General features: G+C 40.8%; 1 protein-coding gene across 1 annotated transcript; it reads right to left on the bottom strand.

Annotated features, from left to right (window-relative positions):
* Positions 1-1,638: 1,638 nt before the first annotated feature.
* cacng7b (calcium channel, voltage-dependent, gamma subunit 7b) lies at positions 1,639-15,985 on the bottom strand. The gene is made up of 6 exons (XM_044358030.1): positions 15,748-15,985; positions 11,539-11,734; positions 11,029-11,115; positions 9,591-9,731; positions 5,891-6,036; positions 1,639-5,127 (listed from the first exon to the last, which is right to left on the bottom strand). Exons 2-6 carry the CDS (start codon positions 11,732-11,734, stop codon positions 4,672-4,674), a joined length of 1,026 nt encoding a protein of 341 aa, XP_044213965.1. The 5' UTR covers positions 15,748-15,985; the 3' UTR covers positions 1,639-4,671.
* Between the last annotated feature and the right edge of the window lie 1,141 nt (positions 15,986-17,126).

The following is a 17,126-nucleotide window of genomic DNA, read 5'->3' as shown; positions in this document are numbered from 1 at the left end:
TAAATTATGTCGCACACACACACACACACACATATACACACACACACACACACACAAATATAGATACATACACATAGCAGTTCAGATGCACAAAACTGAGCAGACAATGACCTTCAATAGTTTTAAAATGGCTTTGCTGCCCAGTTCACCCCTCTCTCTCTCTCTCTCTCTCTCTCTCTCCCTCTCTCTCCCTCCCTCTCTCTCTCTCTCTCTCTCACACACACACACACACACACACATACATGCACACACACAAACATGTACACAGAAAAGAGAGAGGGAGAGAGCTAATACAGAGTGACAGGTCTTTCATGCAGTAATGGTGATGGTGAAAAGAGAGATCCACTCAACCCACACTGCACACACACACATATAAAGTCAAACACACACTAGCACACATGCGTGTAGAGACAAACAAAAAAAGGAGACAGAAGCAAATACACACACACAGGCCTGCACACACACACACACACACACACACACACACACACACACACACACACACACACACACACACACACACACACACACACACAGAGAGTGAAAACTACATTATTACAGAAAAGTGGCAACAACCACAAGTCACAATTTAATCTCAATTGTTTACACCAGCAGTCAGGCTTCATTCATCAGGAGAGACGCTCACACACACAGAAAACTCTCATTCCTGGAAGTCAGACAGCAGAGTGCTCGCGCTTTTTAGTTTTATTGACCGGTGGATGTTTGATGTTTGACTTCCTAATGTAACACCTCTCTCTCTCTCTCTCACAGACACACGCACATACATCGCAGTTACTGACTGCCTGCATCATTCACATTCTCGTTTTATTTCTGGATTGAATTTCAGATCATTTTGTGATTGACTGTGAGTCTGCAAATCTTTAATTTCAGATTGCATTTAATTTCTAGTTTAGTTTTTCCCTTGTTAGTCAGAAACCACACACTGTTGCTCTTTGTATTATTAGCTGACCTACACAGCTCCCTCCTTTACTCTTTGTGACCTTGACCACAAACTGGCAGGCTACTTTTTTCCACTGTGTAAAACTTTAAGACAGAGAGTTATTGTTGTTTTCTAACTGTTTTGGAGAAAGAGAAGTTTAATTGAAGGAATTTTCACTTCACTTTTACTGAAGACACCTGAAATTATGATTTATTTGAAAATTTGATGGCAGTTTTTTTAGTCGTAGGCTGGTTATGATAAACTTTTACTAACCTTCACGCATATGTAAACACATATTCCAGCAAAAGCAGGCACGCACAAGCGCATACACACACAACACTGATCAATTGTTGCCCTGAGGCTGTGGTGGCTTGCCGTGACTGAGGAGGGAGCCTGGTTAACACCCAGTGGTTCACTGCAGTGCAGTGTGCATTCACTTACTATGGTTCCCTCCATCACAGAGACCAACCAGAACAGCAACCTTTATATATCATAGTCATTTCGGTTCAACCTGGACTCACGTCACTACAGTTCATATCAGAGAGATGTTTTCAAGGATTACTTTACTATACAAATCAAAAATAATATTAACCATATCTAAAAACATATAACATCAATATATATATATAAGTTATATAAGTTAAAGATTCAGAAGCAGATAATCAGAGGGGGCACAGAGTGAAATGAACCCATGTTCAAGGTTTTATTTCTATTAAGCAGAGTAGTGAAAGTGAGTGACAGATGTCAACACTTTCAAGAACAGTGATCTTATCACAATTGCTATTCAATTATGTAACTCAGGATTATACAGCATCAGTTCCATTGAAGCATCAAAAAGCATTTGTTTTTTTTTTCTTTACAGAGATGGTCATGTGCAAGAAGACTAGGCTTTATGCAGAAGCAAGCGTAGCTACACCCTTTTATGTAATCATGTAGAGGCAAAGAAAAAGGCTGGGGGTAGAGAGGGAAAAACAAAGAGGTACAGAGACGAAAAAAGGAAAGCACTGCCGCAGTTTAAGAGGCACTGAATGATTATCGACTGGTTTTAGAAATTAAAACGGGAAATGGTTCATGTAAAGGAAGAAACAGAAAGAATACATCCTGCTGTCACAAAGGTCACAATGGGGTCGGCAGTACGTTAAAGGTTGGAGAAGTGGACTTTTGACCAGAAGGTTTAGAAGAAAGAAGATCTAGAAAGAAATGAAATACTTTGATCTTTTCTGATAGCTACTGCAGAGGTGCCCTTGAGCAAGGCACTTAACCCCCTAACTGTAACAGCAGAATCAACAGTAGAAGGCTGCAGTTACACAGGGCGTCTCCTTTATAATGTAAATGTGTGCAACTGTATGAATAAAAATCAGGGCAACACTGAAAAACCGCATTTATGCTTCACAAAAAAAAACAAAAAACAAACCCTGAACAAAGGCGAAAATATGGTGATAACTCCATGTTCTCTTTATATGCTCCCCTGGATTGTAAGTCTTTATTTCCATCCCACACATCTTCTGTAGGACATCAGTGTGTTTCCCTCTCTCCAGCATCACAGTGATAATGAAAACCAGCCATTACACAATGAAATGTTGGTTTAACTCTCATTTCAGAGACATATCATATCGACATATCCATATGCATGATGTGCCTTAAAAACGAACAAACAAAAAATAACTGCTCTAAATTCAAATACTTCTGTTTTTGATGTGCAGGTCCTTCTTGTCTCGAGAAGAGTGAATACTCCTGTTTACTCTTCTGCATCTTTGAGATACTGTACAGTATTTAAGAGCAACTTGATCAGAGCAATAAGCTTTGGGAGCATCTGAAAATATTCCTTACATACTACAAACCTCCCACAATATAACCGTATTTTGTATATTTGTGTTTTGCGTTTACACAATTTCATATTAGGATAAAACACCCTACATTGTTGTATAAAACAGACTGTTGAAGAAAAAGTCAGTCTCACCCAAGGGGATGTTCAGAAAGTTTAAAGGCAGAACCTCCAATACCTGCTGTAACATGCAAGTTAATCAAGAGAAAATTAATCAGCAACTATTATGAATCAGTTAATTGATTTGTTGGCTCCAGCTTCTCAAAAGTGAGGATTTAATGCTTTTCTTTGTCGAATTTGGCAGTAAATAGTAGAAATTTGAATGTGAATGTGTCCCATTTTTCACTATTTTCTGACTATTCATAGACAAAATGATTAATTGAAAAAAAAAGAGTTTTAGTCCTAAACATACCACATTTTCATCAAAGCAAAAATGTTCAGATACTCCAGAAACATATGGCAATGATGCACTGTTGCAAATGGCTGCCAAATGTTGTTTAAAAACTGTCTGTAATGTCAAAAACAGAGGACCCGCATGTCACAAACAGTTGTATTTTTCTTTGAGTAATAAGTGCAAATGTAACTAATACTTTCATCATATAAGTTTCCCAGATATATAAAAAAGCTAATATGCTTTAAAAATTATTCTAACATGTCTTTAAAGCATATATCTTGATCCTTTTTTGTTGTGTTCATAACTGCATTCTGACCATCTTATGAATAGACAGCAGGTCCAGTCCAACCCATCTGTGCTGCAACATCGACTGACACACAGTGCTGGTCAGTGATGAAGGAAGTGTGCATGAAAAGGTAGTGAACTAGTCCCAAAGCTGGTCCAGGTCAGTGCAGAAAGTGTCCAGTAGAGGGCGTCACAACCCCGTATCAGTATCCGGATGGTTCTTTCTTCAAACCAGCATGCACTGCATCCAGAGGGTATGTTGTTGGTTGTAGTGCGCCTGTTTCAGAGTCTTCATCCAAAAGCAAGAATGAGTCAGACATTTTCTTGATGTGACTTGGTCAAATTGTGCCAAAGCTTCATTCATAATTTACAACAGCTATAGAGAAGTCCTCATGAGCAATTTTATCTACAAGAAGTTAGAAATTTGTATCTTAAACAAATATGTAAAACATAAAGTTGATTACTCTTCATGATATTTCAGAACATCATCCGCCTGCGTCTGTATTTTCTTTTTTTTACAAATGTTAACAACATTCACATACATTGTTCTCATTTCAGAGTTATTCTATAGTTAACTAATATTTTTTAATAAATAATATTATTAATACTACTTTGAATCTGGATTGATGATGTAAGAAATTCAGACAAGAGTATATTTAACCATATTACCGTTTCGTAAAAAGGTACATTGTCCATGTATTGGCATGAATCATTTATCTATAAAACTATGTGCATCCTCAGTCTTTGTTATCTGTGTTTTGCATTGTACATTTCCAAGTGCATACAAATTTCCCGCAGCACTGCAGTATCTTCGTATTATACTGCAGCCCCTCACTCTCTCCCTTCCTCACTCTCCCTCTCCTGCATCTCCCCTGTCACTCACCTAACATCTAAAGTCTTTCTAGGAAACACTCTTTTCCCCTCTTTCCAGCATGAAAAAACCTGAATTTCTATTTTTTTTCCCTTTTCTCCTGTTTCTATTCCTTGCTGTCATCGCAGTTCCTGTAAAATGTTTCTTTCAGGCTCCTTTGTCCTTTGTTCATATTGTTCCAAAGCTACATTTCTTATATTTGGTCACCCCGCCCCCCCACTACATGTCATATGATCTGTGCTCCACATCAGCCTTTGATCCAAGCTCAGCATTTGATCTCATCCACATCTAAATGTTCAGCATACATGATGATGAGGAGTCACTGTCTCTCCTTCCCTCCCCAGTGCTCCCTCTTTCTAACAGGGGGAGGCACTCATGTGCATGTGTGTATGATAGTGAGGGGGGTGCACAGGCGATGGAGGCATGGCCATGGGAAGGGCCTGGCCTTGGGGATGTGAGGAGTGCGACCTGGGCAGGGTGTGTGTGGAGGGGTATCCAGCAGACTGTGGGGGCATTTGGTAGCTCCCTGCAGAAGAAGACCCTGAGGGCGGGCTGCCCTGGATGCCTGTCTGAAGGTTGCCTTTGGGCGGCGCCGGGGGCGTCTGATTGAGCTGGATGGAGATGTCGCTCGAGGCCTCAGAGGTGCTGCGGCCTCGTTTTGGTGGGGGCCAGGAGGACTCTGGGTGGAGGTACTGGCCGCTGTAGTCGCTGCTCTCCGACAGGCGGGGGCGGTAGAGTGCAGGGTGGGGGCGGTACATCTCTTCCTCGGCGTAGCGCTTCATAAAAAGATAGACTGACATCACCCCGGCCCCCTGAGACAGTGAGTGAGAAGAGGAGAGGAAGATGGGGAGATAAGATGCCACAGGGAGAGAGGGGTTAGGTTACATAAATTAATCGAGCTATGAGACAAAATAAAACTTCAAAAAAATAGTAACAAGCGATGGCCAGGGAAATCAGATTAAAAGTGACTGATAGGAAGAAGTGCAAAAAGGATGTACAAGGCAGAAAGGTGCAAGGACTCTGTATATGTGCTTTTGATCGCTAAGGATTGAGAAAGATGATGGTATACTGTGTGCTTTACATTCTTGTAAACTCATACAACGTAGATTAAAATGGTATGAAAATCAAAAGGAGGAGATGAGAATGTGGAGAAAAGAGAAGATGGTGAGAAAAGAGTGGCAAGAGGAGGGGAGGAGGTTTAGTTCACACTGAACTGTCCACTGCACCACATTAAGAGCAGTGCTGCTGCTGATGATAGGAAAGAGGCAGAAGGAGAAGGGGGAGGGGAGAAGGAGGGAGGAGAGGTGGGGAGATGAGCAGAGGAGTCACATGAAACTGCACCATGCATGGATGCACACATGAACTCACACACGCAAGCCCTGCAGTCCTGCACATAACCATTGATACCTCACATTGTCTCAAGAATACTTATTGTCTTAACTGCTTGCCAATTCAGGAAATATCACTCGTACCATATAAATTAAAATACATTCTCTGCGTGTAGCGTATGTATGCAAACAGAGTTTTCTTACCCACATTTTTTACCACTCAATTACACACAGAGCCCAGACTGACCTCTTTGAGCAAGAAGGAAGAGGCAGCGAAGGCAAAAGACCAGCCGTAATGGTAGTTGAAGAACTGCTCGGGCTCCCTGGGCCGGTTCATCACCTCATCATTAATACTGGAGATGTAGAGCACCAGGCCCACCACCAGACTGAGGCCTACACACAGCACATTAACAATGACAGAGTAAGAGAGAGAAAGAGAGTCAGATGCAGGGACAAGAGAGAGCAAGGAGGTCATTATATAACTATCCAGACATCTGCACCAATATGGCGAGACTTTAGAAGCAAGATCAAGAGAGAGAGAGATGGGATGTAAAGTGACCACGCCAACCAATTAGCTTCCAAAATGCTAACATTAATAAAGAGATGGAGGAGAGATCGAAGAATGAGAGAGAGAGTCTGTGTGAATCATAATGAGAGACAGGAAGGTTCATTAAAAATGATTGAAGGACAAATAAAGATGAATGACTTCAGGAAATGAAAGATCTTTACTTCATTTTTACCTCATAGAAGCGAAACAAAACATAGCTCATTCATGCAAAAAAAAAGTGTGGCAGTAGTGTAATTTCCTGGTAGCATTGTAGTAGCAAAAATAAGTTTTTTGCTGAGAGAACTGGATGATCCTCTGATTCAAATATTTGGCTTATCCTTTTTCTCATGTTGGACTTTTTTTTTTTAAGTCTCTCAGCTTCCTTCATCCCCTATTTGCATTTATTTAAACTAAGCTAAACCATTTTCATTCTTTTATTCATCCCAAAAGCCAACAATGAGCTGATAATCGATGCCAAAAATGCCAAACTTTCCAGAGTTCCAGCCTCTTCATTTTGAGGATTTGCTGCTATTCTTTGTCATATGTGAAAGTAAATTGAATAACTTTGAGTTTAGGACAGTAGATTGGACTAAACAAGTAATCACCTGGAATATACAAAAGTGTGATGGGCCTTACTCACTATTTTCTGATATTTTAGACTAGACTACACTAGAATAATTGTTAGTTAATATTGTCTGGATTTATACATTTAAAGCTTTTGTCTCCCCCTTCTGGCAGCGAGAGTAAAGGGGGGCGCTTGGCTGTGATTGCCTGACACAGGCATGCAGTACTCTCTCATGTGCACCCTGAATGACAAGCACACAGAGAGGGCGGTCCACCGGCCCAAAATCTGATTTTTGATGGCCCACCAGCCCAGTATGCCTGATGGCCAGTACACCAATAGCCATAACCTACTGTTGCAGCTGTAAAACAGTGGGTAACTTGTTTTGAGTGTCACACAGCCCCTGTGAAATGACTCGTTTCACTATCAGAATTTGATCCATTCGGACCTATAATATTTGGAAAGTCTAGAAGAGCTGCACGATTATAGGCCAAACAGACAGTGCAAGAATGTCGCGTCCGACACGATATTTAAAAACTCCATATACTGTGGAATACAGAGAGATTTTTCTGGTGGTGATAGGCTTAATCAGCATTGTGTGAACTCATTTGACAAGGGCTTGAATGTAACGGACATTCATTTATATGTAAAAGTTCCGCACTGCAGGTTCAAATTTTGTTCTTCTCGGCCTGACACACTTTTTAAAATGCAGCATACTGTGAAAACATTGGTGTGTTCAAGTCAGCACTCAGTATAATCATTGTATGGTAAACCAGACTTGGCTTTCAAAACTGAAAGACCCAGAAAACATCACATACAACATTAAATACCCCCACTTCAAGGAACATTCACATGCTCTCTCTTTCCTGCCTTAGAAAATGTTAAATGCATGAGGTACAACATATGGCCAACATCGAAGAATCAATATTCGAAGAAAGCTGCATGCTGTAAGCAGCGAATAGGAATATTTTTAGCTTTCACTGCAATATTCAAATGCACCAGAGCTGTCAAGCTGTTCTGCCCTTTACATAAACGGCTGGTTTAAGAGGTTGTGTTGTCGATTTAAAATTGAAAAGCATGGAAAATGCAGAAACCATGCTGCTGTCAATCCTGCAATGACAGAACATCTTTGTCTAAATAAGTAACATCAGAAAAGAGGGAAACACACAGGCATGCATATATGAAGCAAGTAAAAGAAGAGAAAGTGTGTTGTATATGCGTGTGTGAGACAAAAGAAGGAAAAAATTGAGATAAATTTAGTGTCTGCAAGCAAGCATAAGCAATATTCTTATGGTGTTTGTGTGTAAATGAGAAACAAAAGTCACAGAAAGAGGAAAATAGAACAACATCAACCTCTAACCAAGCTTGAACAGCTGTGGCTACATGCTGTGTTTTTCCTCCTCGCTCTGAATTCTGTAATATTAACCAGAACATGGTGTCACTGCACCCCGCCTGCCGACCCAAACTACAATATTTACAAGACCACCTTGACAGTGATGCAAGCAGAATAGGTTTATATACCACTCTATAGTCCACACACACACCGCAGACCCAGTGACTCAGAATACTGAAAGAATAAACTCTGAATGAAGGAGCAAGTAGGAAACAAGAGGGAAGAGAGGGACTGAGAGGGGGTTAGAAACGGAAACAGCAAAGAAAACTGAGAGGCTGGATGAACAAGAGAGGGGAGGAGGGGGAGGGGAGGGGGGTGAGCAAGGAAGGCAGGAGGAAGAGAGAGGCTTAGTGCAGCAGAATATCTAACCACTGAGAAGCAATTTGATACACTTGCCCCTTATTATCACCCTATTATCAAAATACCTCATAAAGTAAAGCACTGTGACACTTCCAGCACAGGCTATAAACATTACATAACCCCCCCTTACATAACAACTAATATTCTGCTGCACCCTCTATCAGCAAGTCCCTGCCACAGCAAGCCTGAACTGTTGTAGCAGACTGTTGTTTGATGCTCCTCTGAGCACTGCAGTACTGCTTCCTTCTCAAACATGTCAAGCGAAACAGCCTCCAGAGAACATGGGCTCCAATTTGGCACCTTTACTTCATTCACAGAGTACAAGAAATGGAAACATTACAGCCACCTGCTGTTCAAGGAGGTTAACTACACTAATGCAGATAATTCAGATGAAAAACCTGCTTATGATACTGTGGGAGGGCTGGGTGATATGGACAAAATCAAATATCATAATATTTTTGACCAAATACCTTGATATCAGTATTGCAACAACACGACTATTGGTTCCTTTACAAAATACTGACACAATGAGATTTTTGATAAATAAACATCAGTAATGTGGATATAATGACTAAGTGGGTAAAGACAAATAATAGAACAATTAGAACAGTCTTGTAAGTTCAGAAAATTACATCACCTTGCTCAATAGCAACCTTTAAAACCAGGAAAAGACAACACTTATGCCATATATTACGTTATCCAAAATCTAAGACAATATCTAGTCTCATATCATGATATTGACATAATATAGATATATTGCTGAGCCCTAGGAGTATTGCATGTACTGTCACAGTCACAAGTTTATGTTTTTGTCATACTATCTTAGAAATGTGAGGAAAGCCTAACAGTGAAGTCGATAAAGTAATGCAAAGTCAAAATGACAGAGGAGCTCAAACCCTGCGGGAGTCTTGAAAACTAATCCAGTCACCTTTTCTGATGACAGCCTACACACCTGCCTGCATCATACACTAAAAATAGAGCAGTGATGGAGTGTCTCCATATGTGACACAGGACACACCAGGCTGAGGTAATCAATCACAGAATGAAGGAATAGTGACAGCGGGACATGAGTAATGCTGCCCAACCTGAGAGGATGAAGAAGATCCCGGAGACAAAGGCCAGGATGGTGCGCTGAGGCCGGATGTGTCCGATGTTACTGATGACGAAGGCCGTGAAGACAAAGAGCAGTGACACCATCGGGAAGGGCGTGGCTGTACGCACCATCTCTACAGGAAGAGAGGTCACAGTGTTAAACAAAGTTGAAGGGATGTGTTCTTAAACTGCTGGGAGAGGTGAAGATTAATGTTTCTGGGTGTTAAAAACTATTAAATGTATAATATTAAGTATGCTAGGTTTTGTGGTGCCTGGCTGTTAATTCTGTCAGTATAACAGAGAGATGGGAAACAGTATTCCTTTCTTAAAATAATATGCTTTTTGTAAGGCCCGATCTTAACAGGATTTATTTATGGTGAAGTGTCTTTGTAACTCTGGGAAACAGAGTCGTGATATAAAAAGTTACCAAGATGGTACAACAAAACATTGAAAATAGTTGAATACCTGCTAGATTAAAGAGTAACATGAGTGAATTTCAGCTTTTAATCCATTTTTAATCAGCATGCTCTGTTCCTACAATGTAGCTGCAAATATTCAGTACTGCGAGTGGAAAATATAACCTGCAACCTTTCATTGTGTTATTTACCATTTGAAAAAGCAATGATCAAATGATTGTTCTAAATATTTTAACAATGATTTCTCCTTTTTTTAATATTAAAAAAAATGATGACTATGAAATTTTAGGTAGCAAAATTGACTTATAGCATTTTGGAATGAAATCTTTTATACAGACATAAACCTCCTTTAGAAAAGGAATTTCTGGTTTAAAAAACAAAAACAACAACAAAAAAACCCACTTTTTAAATGTTGATTTTCTATTTTAATCTAAAATATATTAAACCAGGCAAAAAACTTAATAAATAAGTGTTTTTACGGATGAACCAGCTTTTCCAAATCACTTTAACGTGGTTCATCTGATTACTGTTGGCGAACAAGTGATATTATGCAGGGCTTCAACTAACATTTATCTTCTTATTTTGATTAATCTGTTGATTATTTTCTCAATTAATTAATCTATAAAACATCAGAAAACTATGTCCATTAACAAATATCCATCACAGTTCCCAGCATCCAAAGTGATGTCTTCAAATATCTTGTTTTATATACCAACAGTCCAAAAGAGTCCAAAAGCCAAAGATATTCAGTTTATAGTGATATAAAACCAAGAATTTCATTTGAGAATTTTGCTACTCTTTCCTTAAAAACTGGCTTTAACTAATTATCAATTATCCAAATAGTTGCAGATTAATTTTCTGTTGATTAATTAATCGACTAATGTTTGGAGCTCTAATATTGTGTTCAAATTTCAGTACCCACAATCAATCAGCAGGGGGACTCTGCATTACTCATAACTGCAGACTCTCCCCAGATGATGTGTAGTGTCACTGGGTTGTTACATGTTTTACTCACTGAGGATGTTTGCAGTGTTTTCAGTGGTTATCTCTATATCCGGTTCGGTGAAGTACTCCGACGCAACACATCTCCCGTTTTCTGATCCTGAGAGGAAATGCACGAAATGGAAAAATGTTGGGAGTTTGCTTTTAGGATCAAAGTCAGTGACGCATGTAGAAACAAAAAAATCCTAAACCAAAAAAAAAAAAAGCAAAAAAAAAGCGTGTGGGCCTCTGCGGTCCTGCTCACAGGTAATGTTCATGTTTTGTGACAGCTATGATTCTGGAGGCTACAAGCTTGCTATCTCTCTTTGCTCCCCTTCCTGATCTCTCACTCTGCTGGTCTGTTCTCTCTCTTTCTGTGTGTTTGTCATTGTGATATTGTGTACATATGCACAGACACGTATCAACACTGTTTGGATGTGTGTGTGTCTCCATATATGAGCATGTGTGCATCTCCTGCAGTCGTCCTTTAACTTGTAAATGTGAGTATTGTGTGTAGTTGTCGTACAGTTGAATATCGTCCTACCAGCCACAAAGCAAACTCTCCAGAGGCCTGAATGCAGGGCCATCTTCACCTCCATGCTCTGGTTCTGCTGGAGGATGATGCCCTCCACTACAATCAGCCAGTAGTCTGTGGACACGGCCACCCCCACCAGCAGCAGCCCACAGGCTCCAAACACTGTGGACAGGATGGTCAACGCACGGCTGCTGCACGAACTCATCTGGAGGGCAGAGCAAGGGGGTGGGGGGTGTTAGAGCAGAAGAGGCATTGCACGTCAAAACTGCAGAGACAAAAATGTAGGTAAATATGGAAGGGTCACAGAGGGGAGGTCATTAGGGATGGGGAAACACTGAGACAGACATACAAAGCCACACACATGCAAACAGCTGCTGGCTAGCTTCCTGTCTCGCCTTGTTATCGCTCAAGATGAGTTAGTGACACATCCGCTCGCAACCAATCCTGTTAAAGGTCAGCGCAACAGATGATGACTTCACGGTAAACCAGTGAAGTTGGGCAAGGACTTAAAAAACTGAGGGATAGATAATAACACACTCAGATCAGGACGAGGGGGGAGAAGTCCTGTGTGACTCACACATGGTCTTTCTGTGCCTTAGTTCTGGCTGACTGGGAAGGACTTCACTGCAAATCCTTTGAGCATGCTGTCTGTATGCATTTGTGAGTCCGTGCAGTGCATGTTTGTGTGCGTGTGTGTGTGTGTAGTCTCTGCTTAATTTGGACCACTATTCACTATCATCAGCTTGACGAATAATGGAGAGTAAATGCATATGGGAAACGCAGAGCATGTTTACTATAATCACATTGAGTTGAGTTATTATGTGTTGCACTAGGGGGATCATTACTTTCATTTTACCTCATATCTTCCATTGTGAGAAATTAGTGAGAAATTAGAAATTAGTCTCACTTTTGCTTTGATTATTTTCAGATGTTGTATTTGTATCTGAGTGTGATGGGTGCTGATCTCTTTGACCAGTGCTTTCTTCTCCCTTTCATGCAGTTGTTTTGTACTGATTTACAGATACTTCCTTAACAAAAACTACAATGTTTTAATACTTTTGCACATTCTTCAGATTTATACACCTGGTGGCCATTTAATTAGTAGTCTTTAATTAGTAGATAGTGTCTCTCAGTGGCTGTACATTTTTCATGGCGCATGCATGCTGTGAATTTCACATTGTATCTTACAGACTGTGCAGGCCACTAAAGAACTTAAAGTACACCAAAGTCACTTAAAATGAAACGTGACACACAGCGTATTATCTCTGGAAGATTGTGGCTGTGAAACACCTGCTCTGCACTGATACACTCATTCACTCAAAACTACTAGTGTCACAATTTCCACATAATTACACACACAATGCTTTCTACAGACTGAACTGTAGACAGGCAGTTAAATGAGTTTTTGTCACTACGTATTTGCCATTTGTTGTAGCAGGAAATGTTTTTCTACTTCTCAATTGTCCAGTTTTGGCAATCATGTACTGATGATAAAGACAGTTCATCCTCATGTTCTTACAGTTGCTAACAGGAGTGATATCAGGCACGTTCCTCTGCTGATATAACACAGCTGCTTCAAGGTTTTGAAGAGACATGTGTATGAGCCTTCCCTCTGCAGGTCACTGTTATGCTGAGCTGTTATTTACATACTTGTGGCCTGTTTAACTGTCACTATGAAAATCTCCACGTTGCTGCAGCTGATCTTTTTCTAGTTTCTTGCACCATTCTGTGTAAATCCTGACCTGTGTAGTGCACAGAAAAATCACATGCCGGTCATTGATTCAAAGCCACATCATTCACACATTTTCTCCATCTAACACTTCTGCATCTTGTCTGCAGGCTTTCACTAAGTCACTGTCTTTACGAATGGGCTATTTGCATAAAAATGTGGAATAAAATACATCATCTTTAGGCTGACAGTAATTAATTTAACACTGACTATTTATCAGGCAATTATGAAAGCTTTGAAAACAGAAAATTAATGCGAAAATACCAAATTACGACATAAGACCCACTTTATTCTTCTTCCTGTCTCTCTTTTTCTAACAAACCTTCAAGTCTTTGAAGAGCAGAGTTATAATAGATACAGTAATTCTAGTGGGGAATAAACTCTTAAAGATTAAGCTTGGCCCCATCTTATCTGGACAGCCATTGTGTGAGACGTGACCACTATAGAAGTAACTTCAATTTCTGTGCGGCAGCGAGGATGAATAGAGCTTGTTTTGTGAACAAGGCACAGGAATGATGTGTAAGAACAGAGCTGGCTGGTGCTAAAGGGTACACATCAGAGAAAGCCTCAGAGAAATGACAAGCTTGGGCATGTTCGGACTGAAAGAAGCAGATGAAGTACAGAGTGAGTTACTAAGGGGGCAGACAGATGTGAAGGAAAAAGTATGAAATCCAGTTGGACAAACAGAAATGAAAGATGTAAAACCAGAGCAATCATAAGACAAAGTTATGCAATTTACAAACGGAAGTACATAAATCTGAGATGTGGACAGTTTTTTTACTGCCCTGTCTTTAATCAGAGGTTGTGAATTGAACAGCAAACCCAGAAGTGGCCATCACTGCTGCTGACACTTGGGGACTAGTGAAGGGATGACAGGGGTAAGGCCAGAGGTTGGGCACGCAGTTGCAATTTGAGCCAGTGTGAATCAAAAACAACTCACTCAAATGACATATGACTGAAGCCACAGAAGGAGGAGATGTAAAGACAACCAGTGAGCAGAGAGTGAGGCGGCAAGAATGAACAATCACACCTTCCAGCAGTTGGACGATGTGCCAAAGTGGTCAGGAATGAGTGTGAATCAATTGGAGTTGCAACACTGCAGAAATGAGTGGCGGTGCCTGAGTGGCTCTTCTAGACTTGTTCAGCACCACGGACAGCACCCTCATCTCTCTCATAGACTGCCAGTCAAAACAGCAGCCGAGCTGAAGAAAACACAACATGATCCAACAGAAGAAACCTCATCCTGCTGGTTTATAATAGATCATGGATAGATAATCCATGTATTCTACTCAAATCATCCCAAAAAAAAAAATCCACTAAAGGGCTGTTGCAGCTTTTGGAGATTTGGGATTGAGATTGAGCGTGAAAAAAATTCAGTTTCCGTTAGATTTGTGATAACAATCCCATTTTAGCGCTCTGAGACAGGCCCCTCAGCTCCCTCACCCAGAAAGTAATGAGCCAATTGAATTGGTTAGATAGGAGCCACAGGGGGACAAAAGGTTTAATTCTCTCTAATCTGTCACAATCTACAGACTGACACCACCTCTAAGCCCCTCAGGAAAGAGAGACACCAGGAGAAAGAGGGCGTGATGGATAAGAGGAGAGGATATGGAGATGGTGCTGCTGAAAACATCCAAGCAGAAGTGGCAGCAGAAACAGAGAAGTAACTGTATCTGGAGAGAGTCTTAAAGGCAGGAGGAGCAGGAGTATATGGAGCAAATATAGGTTAACACAGGGAAAGACCTTGGCCCAAAAAAACAGAAGTATAGAAGAAGAATACCCTACATGGACGCGCACGACGGGAATGCGCCTACACCTGTGCTAAACTAACCAACCTTGACTGTTCAGCATCGCAAACGCAGCCCGGGAGGACGATGAAATCACTCAGTAGAAAAATAAATGACTTCATAACGACTAAATGAAGATATCGTGACTCAATGGGTGGGTTTGCTCATGATTTCTCAAAGCATTTCAGCTGCGCAGCCCACTCCAATAAAACTCACACCATTTCCACGGAGTCAAGCGGACACTAGTTAAACATCTTTGCACAATATTTCCTGTAAACTACATGTTTGCGAGGCGGAATCTGTATCCTCGCAGAGAGGCTGAATGAGGCAGTGATGTGCGCATAGGATTGTTTAGAAAACCCCCCTCTGCTGTCACACACACTCACACGCGGAGTTTGGAGATGATAAACACAGACCAGGGAACATGTGAGCGACTCAGACAGAAAATCGGGATGAAATGGGGGTGAAAAAAATGAAGAGCTGCTTAACGACTTGGCATTCAGGTAACTGTGGTTTTATTGCGCGCTCTCAGATGAAGATGAGCGTTTGTCTTTACGCTAACACGACATGAGGACACGTTATGAATGCTGTCATCATGAACATACATTTGACATGACTATAAGTCAGGTTGAAAAGGCGCCATCGTCGCAATTACTGCCTTAAAAGCACAACTGTAGTTATTTAAAGGGAAAAAATACTCACCCTGCCACGAGAGTCGTGCGCACACGTCAGTAGCCAAGAAACCTCACACCAGGGAGGCTTGGTGGATTTTGGTCTTCCTCCCCCTCTCTCTCTCTCCCTCTCTCTCTCTCTCTCTCTCTCTCTGTCTTTCTCTCCCCCCCTCTCTCTCTCTCCTCTGTGTGTTTTCCCTTAAGCCCCCTTACCCATCCTGTAAATCCCTCACTCTCTCTTTCACTCAATCTGTCCCAGGCACTGCGGTGGATCGGTTCAGCAAGCTACTTTGGCTACAAAAGAGACATAGGAGCAGGAGGGAGAAGTGTTGGGAACAGAGAGAGAGAGGGAGAGAGAGAGAGAGAGAGAGAGAGAGAGAGAGAGAGAGAGAGAGAGAGAGAGAGAGAGAGTGAGTGAGTGTGTGTTAAAGAGATGGGGGGGGGGGATACTACTGTATTTCATCTTATCATATCCTTTTATTATCCTTTTACCTTTTGTTTTTGTGCAGTAATGTTGTATAATGTAGTATACCTCATGTTGTATAGTATATATGGCTTTTATTCTTACATTTGTAATCATTTTACTTATATTGTACTTAATTATGATCATATCATTTAGGTAAGATTTAGATTTGTGTGTGTGTGAGAGAGAGAAAGGGAGAGAGATGGGGCAATGAGTTTGATATGAAGGGGAGGAGATAAAAAATATTTACAGTTGCCTTAAGTTAAGTGAATAAATAGTAGAAAATATATACACAACCTGTCCTGTAGTACAATAAAGTTCATTTATGACTGATTGAAACATTTTTATTTAATCCCACATAATGATCGAACAAGAGAAATTGGACAGCTGGTAACCTCTCTATCTCCCTCTCTTTCTTTCTTTCTCTTGTCGTCCCTCTCTTTCTCTTCCTCTTGCCCCCCCCTCCTTTGTCTCCTGTGGTCCATGTCCCTTGGTCTATTTTTAGACTGCTGGTGGAGGGATCCTATATTTTTAGTAACGATATCAATAGTCTACAGCACACTCTGACCTGAGGGCATGAGCGACAGAGAGAGAGAGGAGAGAGGAGAGAGGAGAGGAGGGGGGTGAGAATGAGAGATAGAGGAAGAAGAGACAGCAGTGAGGAAGAGTGATGATATTGTGTCATAGTGACAGTGAGTGATGGACTGCACTCACAACTCCAACCAGAGAGAGATGAAGGTTCAGTTACACAAAGGCAGATACTGTCAATTTGATACTATTAACTACTGTGTTGTAGGTCGGATGTACAGTTTATATCAGAAAAAGAGCCTCATCTGCCACTTTTTAATTTTATCATTACTGGAATGAATATAAAACTCATTTAAACATTTAAGTCACACATCCTGATATGATAAGTTCTGAATTACAGCATAATAAGGGACATCAAA

This window comes from Thunnus albacares, chromosome 8 (assembly GCF_914725855.1).
Source record: "Thunnus albacares chromosome 8, fThuAlb1.1, whole genome shotgun sequence".
NCBI classification, from domain to species: Eukaryota; Metazoa; Chordata; class Actinopteri; order Scombriformes; family Scombridae; genus Thunnus; species Thunnus albacares.
The sequence above is the reverse complement of the archived record's forward strand: the minus strand, read 5'-3'. Positions and strand labels throughout refer to the sequence as shown.